Below are 18,135 nucleotides of genomic sequence, written 5' to 3' on the forward strand. Positions count from 1 at the left end.
CACAAAAACTTATTGAGCTTCTGTATTTGAAAGATTGTATCTAAAATGATGAAAATTCTCCATTAAAGATATTATTTAGCTTTTGGCAAAAATATGTTTTTCATTTTAGTTTGTTACAGTGTACTCTTAAGACACATATAATCACTAGAAGATAATGAGAAGGGAACTATAATGGCAGTTCATAAGTTTTTTTTAATAATTTTTGGTGTAATAATTGAGTTATAGTTTTTAATTAGAATCAAAGTTTAAATAGTAGGAGTTACAATTAATATTGTTTAGTTGATAAGTATGAGACTGTAAGAGGATTCCAATATGTTCAAAAAGTAAAAGTGTTCTGAATCAGTATCAGTCTACAGACATGCTGCTATAACTTCGTAACAGCATGGTAGACTGCTTTATGCAGCCAGTGATTCCAAAGATCCACTTTAACTTTTTTTTTTTTTATTTTTTTTTTTTTTTTTTTTTTACTGGCAGGTGTCCCACTGGCCTGAGGCCAGCGGCTGTGAGTGTACTGCAGCTTGTGGTTTACACCAGAGTGTAGAAAATACCAACACCAGCTGGCTGCACATAATTAAGCTGATCGCGGTCTGACAACTTGAACTATGATACAGAAATATACAAAATGTCTTACAAATTTGATTCTCTGACATATTTTATCTACTTTTTTTTCTCCTTAACAGATATGATATCTGCACTTATAAAAACAAGCCTTGTGGAACACTGGGTAAGATTATAAAGAGAAATTTCAGCTTGTATTTGCTGTTTATTGCCTTGCTTTATACTTGGCTATTAATTTATTGGCTGATTAGACTTTTTAAAGTCTATGCTTTCAAAATATTGCAGTTTTATAAACATGAATAATAAAGGATAACCTAGATGGTTTTATGCTTTGATAGATTGCTAGCAGTTTAAGTGAGCTGCTGATGGGCCTTCATTCTCTGGCAGCTGTAATGCTGATAAAACCTAGCAGATGACTCAAACTTACCAAGCAATAATCAGTGGAGAGGACTTACTGTTTATTTCTATTTAACCTGTCTCCATGATCAATTTAAAAAAATACAAATAGAAGACTTTAGGAAAGTTTAAAGAAAAAAAAAACACAACAACAACAAAATCACCCACCAAAACCAACAAAAACCACAAATCCTCAAAAAAACACCCTACAAAAGAAACAGGCTTTGAGATTTACACTGTTGGTCTGTTGTACACAAGGAGTACAGCTTCAGACTGTTACTTTCACAGACTTAGAGAAAAATAACACAGTGATATAAATTACAGTAATATTGAACTCCTTAAAACAGTGCTTTGACAATGGAGAAACACAAGCAACCTTGAGTGCAGGATGGAGAACTATCGTTCTCTCCACACCTAAATTTGTCACCAAAAGTTATTTACTATACTATAGTTGTTACCTTTAGTAGTGCTTTAATATATGAAAGAAGCATTATTCAAAGAGTAATATAAGCCTCTTTCTCAGAAGTAATTAAAGATATAATTCTAATTCAGTTAGTTCAGGATATTAATACTTTTCTCCTAATCAGAGCTCATAATTTTATTTGCTTTGTCTTTCCCTGTATTACTGTATGATTTGCTAGCCTTAACTCATGTTGATTTTTCTACGTCTTGCTCAAGTCAGCATGATGCTTGTGGCACAGGGAAGTAGTTTATATGGGGAAAGGTATAAAAATTTTGCCTGCTGTAAATATAAACAATATCCACAGCATGTTTTAGTAAAAGGCAAATGATGATGAATTTCTAAATGTAATTTATTTTCTTTTGAAATCTGTGTTGGAAGAGAAAAAACTGAAGAGACTGTCTATATTGATGTCATATTGATGTCTTTGCAATTGTAGTCTTAAAAGAAGAAAGTTTTAAAGGGCGTACATTCACCGATGAACTATTTGATATTTATATGTGATATTTTTAACACAGATCATTAGTGTACTATTTCTTACTGTATCAGACTTTGGCATAAAGGCAAATACTGAATACAGCATAACAGGGGATAGACTCTGGCAAATGCTTGACTAAAAAAAAAAACAAATCACATAGTATCATTTCCAACTCACTGTTATGGGATCCTTGGCGACAGAACCACAACACATCATTTGCATTATAGGCATTGAATGGGAGAAGAGACAAGGCCCTGTGGCTCTCTTTTGCAAGGCATTTAATATGCTTAAGTCCCACTGACCGCCAGTAACTAAAGTTAAGCATATATTTAAGGTGACTGTGAACAAAAGTCTCAGGTCTCAAAAGGTCAGAAGAAAACTGAATCATTGGTGGTCTAGGAAGAAACAGAAGTAAAGGATTTACTGTGGCATAGATGTCTCTCTCCTATTCCAGTTTCCTAAAATAAGGAATCTTGCATGGAAACTCTTAGAAAAGATAGACCTCAGATGTCTTTGCATCACCTCTGTGGCTCCAGTGAAGAAGAACTTTTTTTTTTTTTTAAATCTGAGCCATAGACTGGGTTCTGGACTTGATCTCTGCCACTTTCTGCAAGCATGGTATGGAATTATAAATCATTAATCAGGTCCTGTAAGTCACTGAAGCAAGTGCTCGGTTATAAGATCTGAAGATAGAGATGATTTCATCACTCAAATCATAGAATCATAGAATAGTTTGGGTTGGAAGGGACCTTTAAAGGTCATCTAGTCCAACCCCCCCCTGCAATTGGCAGGGACATCTTCAACTAGATCAGGTTGCTCAGAGCCCCATCCAGCCTGTCCTTGAATGTTTCCAAGGATGGGGCACCTACCACCTCTCTGGGCAACCCGTTCCAGTGTTTTGCCACCCTCATCGTGAAAAATTTTTTCCTTGTGTTTAGTCTGAATCTACCCTCTTTTAGTTTAAAACCATTACCCCTTGTCCTGTCGCAGCAGGCCTTGCTAAAAAGACTATCCCCATCTTTCTTGTAGGCCCCCTTTAAGTACTGGAAGGCCACAATAAGGTCTCCCCGCAGCCTTCTCTTCTCCAGGCTCAACAACCCCAGCTCTCTCAGCCTCTCCTCATAGGAGAGGTGTTCCATCCCTCTGATCATTTTTGTGGCCCTCCTCTGGACCTGCTCCAACAGGTCCATGTCCTTCCTGTGCTGAGGACTCCAGAGCTGGACGCAGTACTCCAGGTGGGGTCTCACCAGAGCGGAGTAGAGGGGCAGAACCACCTCCCTCGACCTGCTGGCCACGCTTCTTTTGATGCAGCCCAGGATACGGTTGGCTTTCTGGGCTGTGAGCGCACATTGCCGGCTCATGTCCAGCTTTTCATCCACCAGTACCCCCAAGTCCTTCTCCGCAGGGCTGCTCTCAATCCCTTCATCCCCCAGCCTGTATTGATACCGGGGATTGCCCCGACCCAGGTGCAGGACCTTGCACTTGGCCTTGTTGAACCTCATGAGGTTCACGCAGGCCCATTTCTCCAGCTTGTCCAGGTCCCTCCGCACCTCTCAGCTTGGTGTCATCTGCAAACTTGCTGAGGGTGCACTCGATCCCGCTGTCTATGTCATTGATGAAGATATTGAACAGCACTGGCCCCAGAACGGACCCCTGAGGGACACCACTTATCACCGATCTCCATCTGGACATTGAGCCGTTGACCACTACCCTCTGGATGTGACCATCCAGCCAATTCCTCATTCACCGAACAGTCCACCCATCAAATCCATATCTCTCCAATTTAGAGAGAAGGATGTCGTGGGGGACTGTGTCAAAGGCCTTACAGAAGTCCAGCTAGATGACATCCGTAGCTCTTCCCTCGTCCACTGATGCAGTCACTCCATCATAGAAGGCCACTAGGTTGGTCAGGCAGGACTTGCCCTTGGTGAAGCCGTGCTGGCTGTCTCGAATCACCTCCCTGTCCTCCACGTGCCATAGCACAGCTTCTAGGAGGATCTGTTCCATGATCTTCCCAGGCACAGAGGTGAGGCTGACAGGTCGGTAGTTCCCAGGGTCCTCCTTTCTACCCTTTTTAAAAATGGGTGCAATGTTTCCCTTTCTCCAGTCCCCGGGGACTTCACCCGACTGCCATGACTTTTCAAATATCATGGAGAGTGGCTTGGCAACTACATCAGCCAATTCCCTCAGGACTCTGGGATGCATCTCGTCAGGTCCCATAGACTTCTGTACATTCAGGTTCCTCAGGTGGTCACGAACCTGATCTTCTCTTACAGCAGGAGGGACTTCGCTCCCCCAGTCCCTGTCTTGCGGTCCATCCACTTGAGAGGTGTGGGAAGAGCGGTCGCCAGTGAAGACTGAGGCGAAAAAGTTGTTGAGTACCTCAGCCTTCTCCTTGTCTGTTGTTACCAGTTTGCCAGTCATGTTCATCGGGGGGTACACTTTCTTTGACCTTCCTTTTCTGGCTGACATACCTGTAGAAGCCCTTCTTCTTATTCTTTGCATCCCTTGCCAAGTTCAGCTCCAGCCGCACCTTGGCCTTCCTGACCCCATCCCTACACAACCGGGCAACATCCCTGTACTCTTCCCAGGATACCTGTCCGTGCTTCCACTGCCTGTGCATTTCCTTCTTGCCCTTTAGTTTGACCAGCAGGTCTCGACTCAGCCATGCCAGTCTCTTGCCTTCCTTTCCTGATTTCTTACACCTGGGGATCGAGAGCTCTTGTGCCCTATGGAAAGCATCCTTAAAGATCTGCCAGCTCTGTTCTGCTCCCTTGTCCCTGAGGGCACTTTCCCAGGGGGTCCTATTGACTAACTCCTTGAACAGCTGGAAGCTTGCTTTCCTAAAATTCAGGGTCCTGACTTTACTCTTTGCCTGACCCATATCCCTCAGGACTGCGATCTCCAACAGTGCATGCATGATCACTGCAGCCCAGGCTGCCTCCAATCTTGACACCTCTGATGATTGATTAGCTCACTTGCGTTGGTGACCAACAGGTCCAGTATTACGGCCCCTCTGGTAGGGCTGTCTATTACCTGGCCTAAGATGTTATCCTCGATACACTCCAGGAGTCTGCTGGATTGCCTGCAGCTCACCGTGCTACTTTTCCGGCAGATGTCGGGGTGGTTGAAGTCCCCCAGCAGGACGAGAGCCTGCGAGTGTGATGCCTCCTGTAGCTGGAGTAAGAAGGCTTCGTCAGTAGTCTCCCCTTGGTTGGGCAGCCTGTAGTAAACGCCAACCACAAGGTTCCCTTTGTTGCCTTGGTCTCTAATTCTTACCCATAAGCTTTCAACCTGCTCGTGGCTATTCTTCAGAGACAGCTCTTCACAATCTATCCATTTTTTGATGTAGAGGGCAACCCCTCCGCCCCTCCGTCTTCGCCTGTCCCTTCTGAACAAATGTGGTGAACTTTGCAGGGGTACATGACAGTTGTTATGTAAGTATTGCCATGTTGTCTTCAGAATGTCCTACTCAATTAGAATAGTATAGTTTAGGCAGGTGAACTGTAATTATTGTGTTTTCTACAGTTTGCACACTGCAAACAATTTACAGTTTTTTCTTAATGGATAGTTGTTTTTCTTCTGATGTTTCATCCTGTCCTCAGTGGGCATGTCTACAGCGGTGATTTGATTTAGAGCAGTAATACTGTTTTGATGCAAATTCTACAGACACACTTTGTTGCTTTTTGCCCATGTCAGTTTGGTTATCAAAGTAGTTTTGGTATGTGCAAACTAGATTCGTTTTGGAGAAAATTAAGTCAGAACGCATACTCCCCAAATGCTCCATATGTGCCTATGGGAGACATTAAGGTCTGAATCACTACATGGGCTGTATTTTCATTATATCCTGTAATATTTTTTTCCTTTTGAAAGCTTTGAACCACATACGTAGTGAATATGTTCAGCCTATGGGATTAAACTAGTCCAAAGTAGAATGTCCAACCCATGCACAAAGATGTGAGGAGCCTCAATATCAGTGCTTCACTTTGCTGACCAACTCCTATGGCTCCAAATTACTTGCTAATGTGGACACAGACAGGAAGCATTTGTCATCTTATTACTTGCTTCTTTTAGTCCAAACAGAATAATTTGAAGTAGCACTTTTTCCAGTCATTTTTTTGTTATAGTGTAGTTAAATGAGCAGGTGATTTCCTTAAAGAAAGGATTACTGCTTTTTTTAGATAAGAAATCCTAGGGAGGAATACAGTAAATAAATCTGATGTTTAGAGCTTTCTCTAATGGCACCAAGTTATGTCTACAGTATGTTGTGTGATACTCTGTTGCTGAAGAATGTATAAGATAAGGAAGAGCTTTCTCTCTCTAAAGAAAGTTTTTAAAAGCACTTGTAGTACAGTAAGGTTTTAATTCCAGAAGATGATGGGTGATAAATGGAAAAGACTTCAGTGGTTGAATGAACGGTTGTTATTAACGTCTCCTTTCTCTTCATTGATGCATTCAGTTTTGCTTTTATAATTTTTTTTTTAAATGTACCATGTGGGGCTTTTTGTAGCTAAAAAAGTTGCTTGTATGTTTTTATGAACCCACTAAACTTAAACATTTCTTTAGAAAAATAATGTGGATACGTTTGGCTTTCTTCAGGCTCAAGTATGTTAAAATAGAAATGCTTTCTTGAATTCCCTCTCCTGTCTCAAGTTACCAGGTGGTCCCAAGTTACCAGAAGTAAAATTTATAAATCTAACCCCTAGTCTAGACATTTTCCAGCACTGACTGCAGTTCAAAAAATATTAATGTCTAGCTGGCAAAGTGAAATTCCCCCCAGTGATTTTTGCAAATGACTAGAAAGTTAACCTTTAGCCAACTGCTCCTTCTGTGCATAGAGGTTATTAAAAAGAATCCAGGCATTTATAATGAGGGCTTTTAAGACTGAAACACCTTGGCATGACCTTTGTGTCTCCTTCTGTTTATTCAGGCTTGGCCTCTGTGGCTGGAATGTGTGAGCCTGAAAGGAGCTGCAGCATTAATGAAGACATTGGCCTAGGTTCAGCTTTTACCATTGCACATGAGATTGGTCACAAGTGAGTGAGTTTAAAAAAAGAATACATTTTAATGTATCACCTTTTTAATATTAGTTTAATAATAGATATTATTTTTCCTGCATGGCTGTACCATTTCTATTCTGGTGCTCCATGTTTCTATATATAGTATTCATGAGTGGCAGTACATGTTATTTAGTATGTATTTATTTCCAAGGGCTTTAACTTTAGTACTGAAGACTCATTGTTTACCCTTTGATTTCAGATTCCAGTTTAATCTGTGCTTTTGAGATTTGGCTCACAACCTTCCTACTCTGTTTCATATTTTAAAATATTTGGCTTTGAAAATTTTCTCTCCCCCCCCTTTTCTTTATGAAACAAAAGTGGTTAAAAGGTAATTTTTCTGCTTTTTCTTATTTTGTCTTACATATAATTCAAACTATTTTAATTAAAACATTGATTTTGTTGTCAATATTTATACACTTTTAGTCATCTTTCACTCAAGCATGAAATATATAAAACAGTCATAGCATCACTTGTTACATTTTAAGCACCAGCATATCATTTTAAAGAGCATGATGTTATGAGTGATGAAATCTGAGTAGAGTTTGGTCTGGAAATATTTCAGGTCTTCCTTCAAAAGACAGCATTGTTAGTACATTGTGATGACTCTAAAAATACTAGGCACCATCTATTATCAAGAAGTTTCCTTCTTTCTTTGGTGTTGACCAACACTGAGTTATGGATGACATGTTTTTCCAATCATTAGCTGATGCAACTGCTAAAAGTTCCAATGCAGACTGAAATGGAAGCTATCAATCTGCTGATCAAAAGCAGAAGTTGGAAGTAAACACTTATTTCCAGCCCACCTATCATGCGAGATAATCACTGGGCAAGTATGATCTCATTTATATTATGTATGAAAAAAACACTGTAGTTGCACTGAAATAAATGAATTCTAGAATCCAAAAGAAATTGTATAAGATCTGAACAAAAACACGTATAATTCTCATCATCTTCATTTCCTTCCTCCTTTACTTGCATGAGTGTACAAAGATGATAGGATAAAGGAAAATATATTTCCACTGTTGAGGAAAGAGCTCCTCCAAATCACTCATAGTTCTGCAATTCTTGTTAATAAAATCTCTTATAGTAATATGTGACCTTGCTGTGAATTTAAGTCACGTGTTTAACAACAAAAAAACCTACAATACCACATCTTAATTCTAATCCATATGTCCTGCAGCTACATCTTTTATGCAGGTTATTCCACAGATACATGAAAATAATTTAAATATATGCAGCTATTTTATCATGTAAAGCTGGCATGATGACAATTGATTTGAAGAGCTTAGACTTTGATTAGAATCTGAGAAAAACAATATAGCCATTGTATTTTCTTCACTTTCTTCAATCCATATCTTTTGGCTTCTTATACATAAGGTCTTTTAAAATTCTGAAATCTCAGCTCTTTGAGGCTTTCGCCTCCTCCTGTAGCTTGCATGACATGTCAAATGCTGGTTTGAAATAAAAGTAGAAATCATATTCATTAGATTTTATCCGATGCACAGTGATTAAAGAAAGTTGCACTGCAAGCATGGTGTTAAATGAACATACCATGTAGATAAAGCTGGGGGAAGAAGAAGGAAGGGGGGGATGTTCGGAGTGATGGCGTTTGTCTTCCCAAGTAACCGTTACGCGTGATGGAGCCCTGCTTTCCTGGAGATGGCTGAACACCTGCCTGCCCATGGGAAGTAGTGAATGAATTCCTTGCTTTGCTTTGCTTGCGCACGCGGCTTTTGCTTTACCTATTAAACTGTCTTTATCTCAACCCACGAGTTTTCTCACTTTTACTCTTCTGATTCTCTCCCCCATCCCACCGGGGGGGAGTGAGCAAGCGGCTGTGTGGTGCTTAGTTGCCGTCTGGGGTTAAACCATGACAATACCTTCAGTAAAAGCTGGAAAGAATATGTGGGCAAAAAATCTTCAAGGCTTATAACATTTTGTGCTATCCACTCATCACCCCCCATTCACCCATAATGTGACTGAATGCTGAATGCCTCTCTGACTAAATCAAGCAAGTTATTACTTTCTCTTGACTTCCTGCTTCCTTGAGTGGGTATTATTAAGGAATGTACTAGAAGATAATTGCATATGTGAGTAAAATAATAGTTTCAAAGAGCATTGTAAATTTTTTTCTTTGGCTGTGCCACAATGATTGCTTTTCTCTTCAGACATACATGGGAAATAGGAAATTGGTTTCATTGTCAAATGAAAAATAGAAGCATTTAAGTGACACGTCTACACTGAATATATAACATACACTAAAAACCCACTCAAATTAGAATGGGACGATTGCATTTTTAGAGATCATGTTTTTATTAATTATATAGTTGCTGTGGAATATTTAGTTTGTTAAAAAATGTTGAACTAAGGAATAAAATTATCTTGTGATTAAAAGAGAACGGTAATGGTAATACATGTATTCTGGTAGATTCTTCACAATTTCTCCAAAATTGGATTTGTAAGATTCTCTGATTGGAATTATGGCTCAACTTGTTAGTAGTTTCTAGTAGTTCATTAAATTATAAAGTGATGGGAAGTTATTAGATCATCTAATCTGACTTTCTGTATATTGCAGTGTATTAAATTTAACTCATTTACCCTTGTATTGATCCAAATAACTTTTATTTGGTTGAATAATAGTATCCAGAAAAGCACTTAGTCTTGAAGACTTAGAGACTGAGAGTGTGAGTGTGATTATTATGGTCAAGCATACTTTCTGTTAAATATTTATAAGTAATTTTTAAAATATGTTTTTGGCTTCTGTTCCTTACCACTTGTAAGTTTTTATTATAGTTTTGATATTTGTATAGTCCAATTTTGGTGCGGATAAGCTGCGTGCAGTCGAGACTCATAACTAGCTGTTTTCATTGAAGACGACCATACACTGTGATTAACTCTGTGTTTCTTTCCTGAGGGCATAAAGAATGGTGTTAGATTAACAGTTTTATGGTTGTTTCTCCCTATGCATGGTTCTGAGAACAGCCTTGTATTACTCTTAATACTTCCGTGAATCAGATAAAATTCAGAGTGAGTCCTTCAGACTTATGAATAGTGTCTCTAGAAATTTGATTTATGATGCTTGACTTTCAGGATGCTGAAGAAATGCTTAAGATTTCCGGTAAGGAAAAATCACAACCAGTGATTTCTCATGGCAGGAGTGAGAATTGAATGTGTATGCCCTGCATTATCAAACAAAGTTTGACTTTCTCTTCTTAATGAGGAAAGGAACTATTTGCCAGTTTGAATATGCTCTTATGCTCAGACAAGTATAAAACTTAAGATCCAGTCCCATTTTGTGTTTCCCTACCAACTGAGTTAGGGGGTTTTCCGCTCTGTGCTTTTTTATTTGAATACTTTCTGAACTGCCTAACTTGCCTCATGCACACTGTACAGGATGGTTAGTTGAATTGATAGGGAATTCCAGGTTCCATTGAAAGGGGTATGTCCCTAAAAGAAAGGCATTGTGCCATTCATTGTTGCAGTCCTATTGAATGATCTGAGATCTGGAAACTAAATAACAAAGTGAAAAGAATAAGTAAGATAAAAGGGGGGTGGGAATTGAAATGTCAAAACATGAGGATAGTGGACTAGACTTTGAACAGAGAACTGCCCATAAAACTGAGTAAGGAAAGAATTTACTAGTGACAGACATCTATAGAGGGCCATATGGAGGGAGCAGGGAGAAAAGGCTGGTGGCTAAAGTAACTTCTGAAAAATCAGAATTGTCTTGATTTATAGAAGATGTAATGAACTGAAATTCAGAGGAGTTTGGCAGTCATATCTTGATGAAAAGAAGGTGTAAGAAATAGTAAGGAAATAGATTGTAGTTTAGTAAGGTAAATTGGCTGCAAGATAAAGAAGAAAAATAATATTTCCTAGCATGTAAAATGTGCCTGCAATTGTAGCATTTTTAAAAGTCTTTTGTAGTCTGTATGCAAAGTAAAAAAATAGCATAAATACCCCTACTGCCCATATGTGAAAGTTGGTCTTCAGTGCTGGAGTAGAAATTTCTAATCCAGGAAAATGTTATCCTAGAGGTACTTTCAGAAGCTAGTTGTCTTTTCCTCATTCTTCAGTGATCAGAGAGCTTCATGTTTGATTGGCCAAATCTCAGCTGCATTACAGGACCTGAGTTTGAGAGAGATATTTTCTAGAAGAAATGCATCTCCAAGGAATATATGTATTGTACAACTAGTAAGAAAATACTCCAATCTGAGGTAATAGGGACACATATACCAAACTTCAAAATATGAAGCACAACTAGGATGAATTGTACTAATACCACTTCCCATCAGCTCTCCCATGAACAGATCTCCAGTTGATGGTGTCATCATTGTTTTATCTATGATGATGATGATGATGTCTTCCATCTTCAACTATATCAGGGCTGACACAGTCTCAAATCTACATTGAATGAACACCTCAAAACCAGCCAGAACAAGTTAAAACTTGTCCTTGCTAGATGCCTAGGATCCTGCTAGATGCCTAGGATTGTCTGAGAATGATGATTTAAATTTTTAGGGACAGTTTAGGTAACTTTTTTTTAGTTAAGGGAGTAAATTGACTGGAAAAGCCACATAAGACTATATATATTTTTTCTCTTATTTTTTGTTAAAGAAACATTGTTTTAGGTCTGCCTTTGTAATACTACAGGTATAAAAGCAGGCAACTTCTATTAAAAAAAAACTTAATTGGGACTTCAATAATGTACTGTGCATTATAAAATGAAATGTCATAAACAGACTAGAAAAACAATTCTGGTTTCTGTGATATGTTTATATTTAAAATATGGAAAAGGTTTGTGTCTGTAAAATATTATTTGAAGTATAGAATTAACAATACTAAAATCATTTGTCTAACATTAAAGCATTCTAATCAAGGAAAAGGAATGTAATGACATTTCACAGATCTTAACAAAAGTGTAAGAATAAATGGGGGTGAAGAGGAAGGTTATAGAAACCTTCAGGGCATCATGAATTTCCAAAGGAAATCTGAGCTCAGAAGTTTGCTTCCTGATTAGAGGCAATACTTTCCACTTTGACCTACAGTGTAGAGACTTGTTGCATTCATACTCCAAATTCATGTAGTACACAATGCTAAGGCAGTGAAGGAAAATTTAGCAACGTACCTGGGTCAAGATACTTAGCTTGAAAATGACCCATTTCACTCTTAGTATATATGTTTATTTTGTCTTTCCTAGTGCAAATAATTAGTATAATAAAACTTCTTAAGGTTAAAGTTTCTTTTTTCTCTTAAAAAGAAATATTTATTTTTCCTAAAGAGTTACATGTAGTTAAGCAGCTGTAAATCAGCCTCTGATAGTGGACAAGAAGATGAAGAGCTTGATTTTACAATATTTCTCTTGCTTGTATTCCTGTAACTTTGTTGCTTCACCTCACTCAAGATTCTCAGTCTCTGGCACTTTCTTCCTTATGCTGTTTTACAAGTGGTGGAGCAAAGTAAGAGCCACTGCTTTAAAAGAATTAGTCCAAATTCTCCATATAACTCATGAATCTGTAAGTAAGTGACTAAAAAATGAACATACCCTGTTGTATTTAGAGAAAAAAAATTAGTGTTCTCTGCAGTTCTGAATGCTCCAAACTCTAAGAAAGCTAGGAAATGGCTTGATATGCAGATCATCAGTACTACAATTGGAAAGCAGAGATAATTGATTGCTAACGAGTGAGAAAAAAACAGTTCACCTGAGTAGCACATTTCAGATAACTTCAGTGCTATAAAAGTGCATGATATACAAAATAAACCTCTGTGAGCAGTACTGAGAAGCATTCAGATTGATTTGGATCTGTCTTCTCTGAATCTTAAATGTTTGGATAATAAATCAAGATGGAAGCATCCTGGCTGTCTCACAAAAATAACTGCTGTCATTTCAGATACATCAGCAATAAGTGTTTTGGCAACTGTAGCCATCATAATTTAGAACCACCAACCCTAAAAAAAAAAAAAAAAAAAAAAAAAAAAATTGGGTTAGGGTTAGGGCAGTCTCATCTTAAATCTTAGGGCTAGGGTTAGGGCAATCTCATCTTAAATACAACTGAAATTGTAGGGACCTGCAGTATTGTTCTGTCACAAGATAAAGGAAGGGTAGATAAGAAGTTTACATTCCCATTCTTCCCTCTGTTTATACTCCAGGGTCTCTGGTTATCTATTGCTGTTTTATTCAGTGCAGCTGAGACCAGTTATCTCCCCTGTGATTTTTGAGGTCAGTTCTTAAGTTGGATGTGTATTACAAATAATTCCCTCAGATATTTTTTTTCACATATAAGGAAAAAGATTGCCAAGAAAAAAAATAATCTGTTCCATTGCAGATGTTTGTAAATGAAACAGACACAGAGCACTAGTCAGGCATGCTGCTGCCTTAGCATTTTTTAAGAAGTATACAAACTATAGAGAAATTGCAGGAGAGTTTCAATTATGATTTTAAAGTCCTTGGTGCTGCTGCTTTGCACAGTTCTTAAATGTAATGTAGGCTCTCTCTTGGGAAAAGAGGAGCCATAATACTTGGAAAAAAAGTGATTCAGAGCTGCTGGGCTAAACATCTTTCCTTGAGATGTTAGGCAAAAAGGTAACTTCATAGAAGAACCTCCTGTGTCAGCTGAGACGACTTCTCACTCTCTCCTTGCTCATCTGGCTGTCTTTTTAAAGCCAGAATTATACTGGTAGTTTTAGACAGGCTCTTTAAGTCAGTGAAAGAAATACAATCTGCATGTGTTTAGTCAGTTTGAAAAAGGTAAATAAATTATAACAGTGGCTCCATGAGGAGTATTTTATGTTCCTTTCTTCTCTGCCTTTGCACCCCAATCTAATTGCAAACATACTTCTGTAAAAGATGTAGCCTTAATGTAATGATGACCAAATATAACCAACGTGTTCTGGTGGAAATAAAACTGGTACTTTGGACAGAAACATGTTTTCATCTGCAATCCTGGCCATAGGAGTGCAAATTACTGGGTTGTAATGGCATGCTGCCACTATCATGTTCAGAAAAAGATGACAGTAATTGCAAAACTCCTTTCCAAGCATCAGAAAAAATTACTTGCACCTAATGATCAGTTTCCTCCTAAACTCAGAAGCAGGGGCAAGTAGAAGAGCCTTCTTGGAAGGGAATAGATGATTTAGGTGAATGAATAGTTATAAAAAATGCGAGTACCATCAGCTCATGAAAAGGCATTGAGTTCCTGTGTGCATCAAGAATAGCGGCTTCATAGACATACTTTTTATCAGACTGCCACCAGCAACAACATCTTTTTCATAAGGAGAGTGGGTAGAAGGAAAGCTATTAAACTACAAGCTTTGATCTTTCTTTTTTTTTTTTTTTTTTTGATAGGCCCAAAGATATTAATTTCCCAGACAGTTGAAGTCTATGTCATTTCTTTGACAAAGGGAATATACTAACTAGGGATAAGCTTGGATATCAGAAATAGTCAACATGATCCAATTCAACTCTTTCCCACATACCCAAATGCCCATTTCTATAAAGGGAGTCATTCATAGAAATTATTAAAAACTAAGGTTTTCTATTTTAAGAAATTGTACAGAGGTAATTTAAAAGGAAATGTTTCCATTTGAGGTACCCCTAATTCTAGGAAATGATGGCAGTTGAGAACTAGGCCAATAAAGTACTTATTTTCATTGTAAAATTCTGATTTGGTTTGTTGCTTTGGACATCTAACTGTTTCCCTCCCAAAATATATATCAATATTGAAGACTGATCAAAATAATTAACACTAGTCTGAAAGTTTCATTATAGCACATATGTTGCTCAGAGTCACATGAAAGTCTTGTATTTTTATACCACATTCTGGAGCAATATGTTCAGATTAACACTGTCACTGTTTTCAGTAAAGAAAGTGGTATGAAATACTCTTTTCAGTATATAAATGGCCAACCTTTTGTACCACCATTTGTATCTTCTGGCAGTCAGTCCTAAAAGTTTCTAGAAAATCAAAATGGAATGCCTCAACACATTTGTATTCCTGAATGATGAGTAAGAAATCAGGGAGTCAGACTTTTTAGTATTTGTAATAGAGAAGGCTCTAACGACTGACCTCTTAAATGACATGTAAAGAAGTGATAGTTTCGCTGCTCTGGGTATGCAGAAGCTCAGTTATGGCATTCCCTTTGACTACTACTCTCTCCCATGGTCAGGAAGGCTCCTATGTATCTCACTACCCATTCCTTTGATTTCATAATCCTTGTGCCATGTTTGGGAAGGAGGAACTAACTTGGCCAAAGGATAATATTTAAAGAAATAAGTTTCCCTGACTGAGAGGAAATTAATCAAAGGCAGAGTAAGAAAATGGAGTTTTAAAAAAGTGTATACTATTAAGAAAGGTCATTGTTTTGCATATTCTCTTCAAGTGCTTCATTTGTCAGGCCAGTCAGGTACATGTTGTTGATTGTTTAGGAATAACAGTAATAATTTAATTAAAGATAGTTTAATGCGTATAATGAAAGTCTTTTCAAATAGATTTTCTGTGAGTTAACTTCTAGTTTTAATTTGATGATTATGTTGGCCATCTGTAGCTCCAAGGGTGTCTTTCAGTAGCACAGGATTTCTAGGGCATAAGGACTCTTTTGCCATATTTCTTTTTCCAGAGTCATATCATCTTTGCTGAAAGTTAATTAATTTGTTGCCTGGAAATCTCTGTTGGCCAAGTGCCAACTAGAGGTTTCTTACTGTATTTTCTGCTGATTTTTAGTTTCCTTCATTCTGAAGTTCCATGGCAAAGGAGAGCACTAATAGAAGGGCTCCAAGTCACCCTGTGAGTGGATACATAGAGGGAGTAAGCATACAGCATAGCCCTGGGAATTGCAAAACCCATGTTCTGCTTGAACTTTCATTGGCTACTGTGTGCCTATACGGTACTCTTACAGCAACATCACCTACTCCCTGTTTGTCCCTGTTTACTAATCCAAGCATCAGTGCCACAATGTGTATTCCTTATCCAGGTACAATAACCAAATAAGGACTGAGTGCTCTGTATTTATCTTGCAAGAATATTGTTAAATTTTCTTTAAAAGCTTTAGCAAATAAGTAAAATGCTTTCTAAAGTCTGTGGAAAAAAAATGTTACGTAGTTGCGCAGTATTCTGAGATCCGAATAAACTAAACAGAACTTAACTGATCCTGATTCTCCACTTTGACTTCTCTGTACTAAGTATGTTCTTTTAGGTCCAAGCATGATTTCTGTGAAAATTGTGTTAAGTTTTAAGAGATGTCCAATGCTGCAGAAGAATAATGGGCGGTTTCTCTCCTCCTCTTTTGGGCAGTTTTGGTATGAATCATGATGGAATTGGAAATTCCTGTGGGACCAAAGGTCATGAAGCAGCAAAGCTAATGGCAGCTCATATTACAGCAAACACCAACCCTTTCTCTTGGTCAGCCTGCAGTCGGGATTACATCACCAGTTTTTTAGAGTAAGTAATCTCTCAAGAAAAATCATGAGTTGTTACAAAAATTCATACCTTTCAGAATAAATAGTAGAGACACAGTGACCTGTTCTGATGGTTTACATTTTTAGAATGAACAGATGGAAGTATAGCAAGTTACTTAAGGCTTTTATATTGTAGAGTCCTTTTCCTGTGTAATGGCAAAAGCTTCTCCTGCTCCATTCCCCACCTTACAGTTCTCATTTTTAATCTATTCAATACATTTTAAAGTGCTGATCATATTTTATTACTAAATTAATCTGAGGGTGAGAAATAGAGAAGGGTTGAATTTGTCTATGAATGATGGGAAGAATTTTTTTTTTAAATACATGCATAATGTGAGGGAATCGAATGAAAGGAACAAGGTTCTAGCCCTGTTCCTTGTACATTTCATTCTCCTGATTTTTTAATGCAGTCTTGTGGGTTTTTTTCTATCAATATTCTTTGGCACCTTTAGTGAGAATATAAAGATCATCGGAGAGGATGGCATAGATCTTTATATTAATACCTTAAAATTGTGCTAACCTATACTTCTGTGGTGATTTTTATCCAGAAATAGATTGCTATCTGAAATTTTACTTCTGTATGAAAAAATTAAAATAGTCAAAATATGTTAGTCTCAAAAATGTGCTCATATCAATGAATACATTGGTATACATGATGCATAATGAAGCCTTTGTATGCATTTTAAGTTGTGGAAGACACAGAACTGTTCACTGAGAACACGTTAATAACAGGATTTTTAAAAATGTGCATAAGACGGGCTTTATGGGAGCAAATGTCAGTTGGTTGGTAGGTTCAGTGTCATCAGTGCAATTATTCCTTTTAGAAATAAAGGTTGTTCAATAATTCAGACACTGTGTTTTAGGAGATGGACTTAAACCAGTCAAGTGGTCTAACCACTAAGAACAAACTGGGCTGCTTCTCTTTCAGGAATCTAACCTCAGAATAAGGTGCCGTATTCTGAATCTTACTTGAAGGGACCCATCCAGACCAATACATTTTCTTTAGATTGGTTCAAATGTAGCTTCCCACACGATGTACAGGAGCACTGAATTGTTCTGAAGAGGTGTTTGAGCTCCCCATAGTCAGTGGGCAGAGACAGACGTTTCATGTTGGTGTTAGGTGCTGTTCAGAGGAAAATACTTCTACTCAGTTTCTGTATCAGGTTAAGGCATTTTGTATCACCCCACTGAACTATGCACCCACCCAATTTTATGTACTGGAGTGTTTAAGATGAGTGTATAAACTAAAGCACACTGAATAAGTCATCCTACATGTATGTGTGATACAGGTTTCTCACAATATAAGTTGATTTTCTCAGGAGAGATATATATGTATTAATTTAACACTAGCATTATAAAAAAAATACAGGGTAGACTTGTTTCATCATTGCCAATCATTTCTGTTAATTCAACACTGTTCCCATTAGTAGTCTTTCTAGTATGTCACGCAGCCTAGTTTTAACTATGACAAAGAGTAGGGTTTTTGCATCTCATCTGAGAGATTATTTCACAGCTTGGTAGTTCTGACTGTCAGCTTATAGTTCAGGTATTTTCTTGTAGCATTTGGGGGTTTGTTTCTTACTGTTTCAGTTCTGCTCTTCTCTGCCTCATCTTACTTCTATTTGTTGCTCTCTTCTGAACTCCATTTTGAACTCATAATTGTCCTGAAAATAAGTTATCTATTGATGAAGATGTAATTCCACAGGTAGCTAAGCAGTCATTTCTTATT

At 37.8% G+C, this 18,135-nt stretch overlaps 1 protein-coding gene across 1 annotated transcript in view; it reads left to right on the plus strand.

Annotated features, from left to right (window-relative positions):
• Positions 1–18,135, plus strand: part of LOC309601528 (A disintegrin and metalloproteinase with thrombospondin motifs 6-like) — a gene marked incomplete at both ends in the record, with an annotated part of 161,201 nt that overhangs the window by 55,627 nt on the left and 87,439 nt on the right. Inside the window, 3 exons of the mRNA XM_082334573.1 lie at positions 681–724; positions 6,823–6,928; positions 16,243–16,389. Coding sequence (XP_082190699.1) covers positions 681–724; positions 6,823–6,928; positions 16,243–16,389 — 297 coding nt within the window. The remainder of the gene's footprint in view (positions 1–680; positions 725–6,822; positions 6,929–16,242; positions 16,390–18,135) is intronic.

This window comes from Platalea leucorodia (assembly GCF_965183815.1).
Source record: "Platalea leucorodia genome assembly, chromosome: W".
Lineage (NCBI taxonomy): Eukaryota > Metazoa > Chordata > Aves > Pelecaniformes > Threskiornithidae > Platalea > Platalea leucorodia.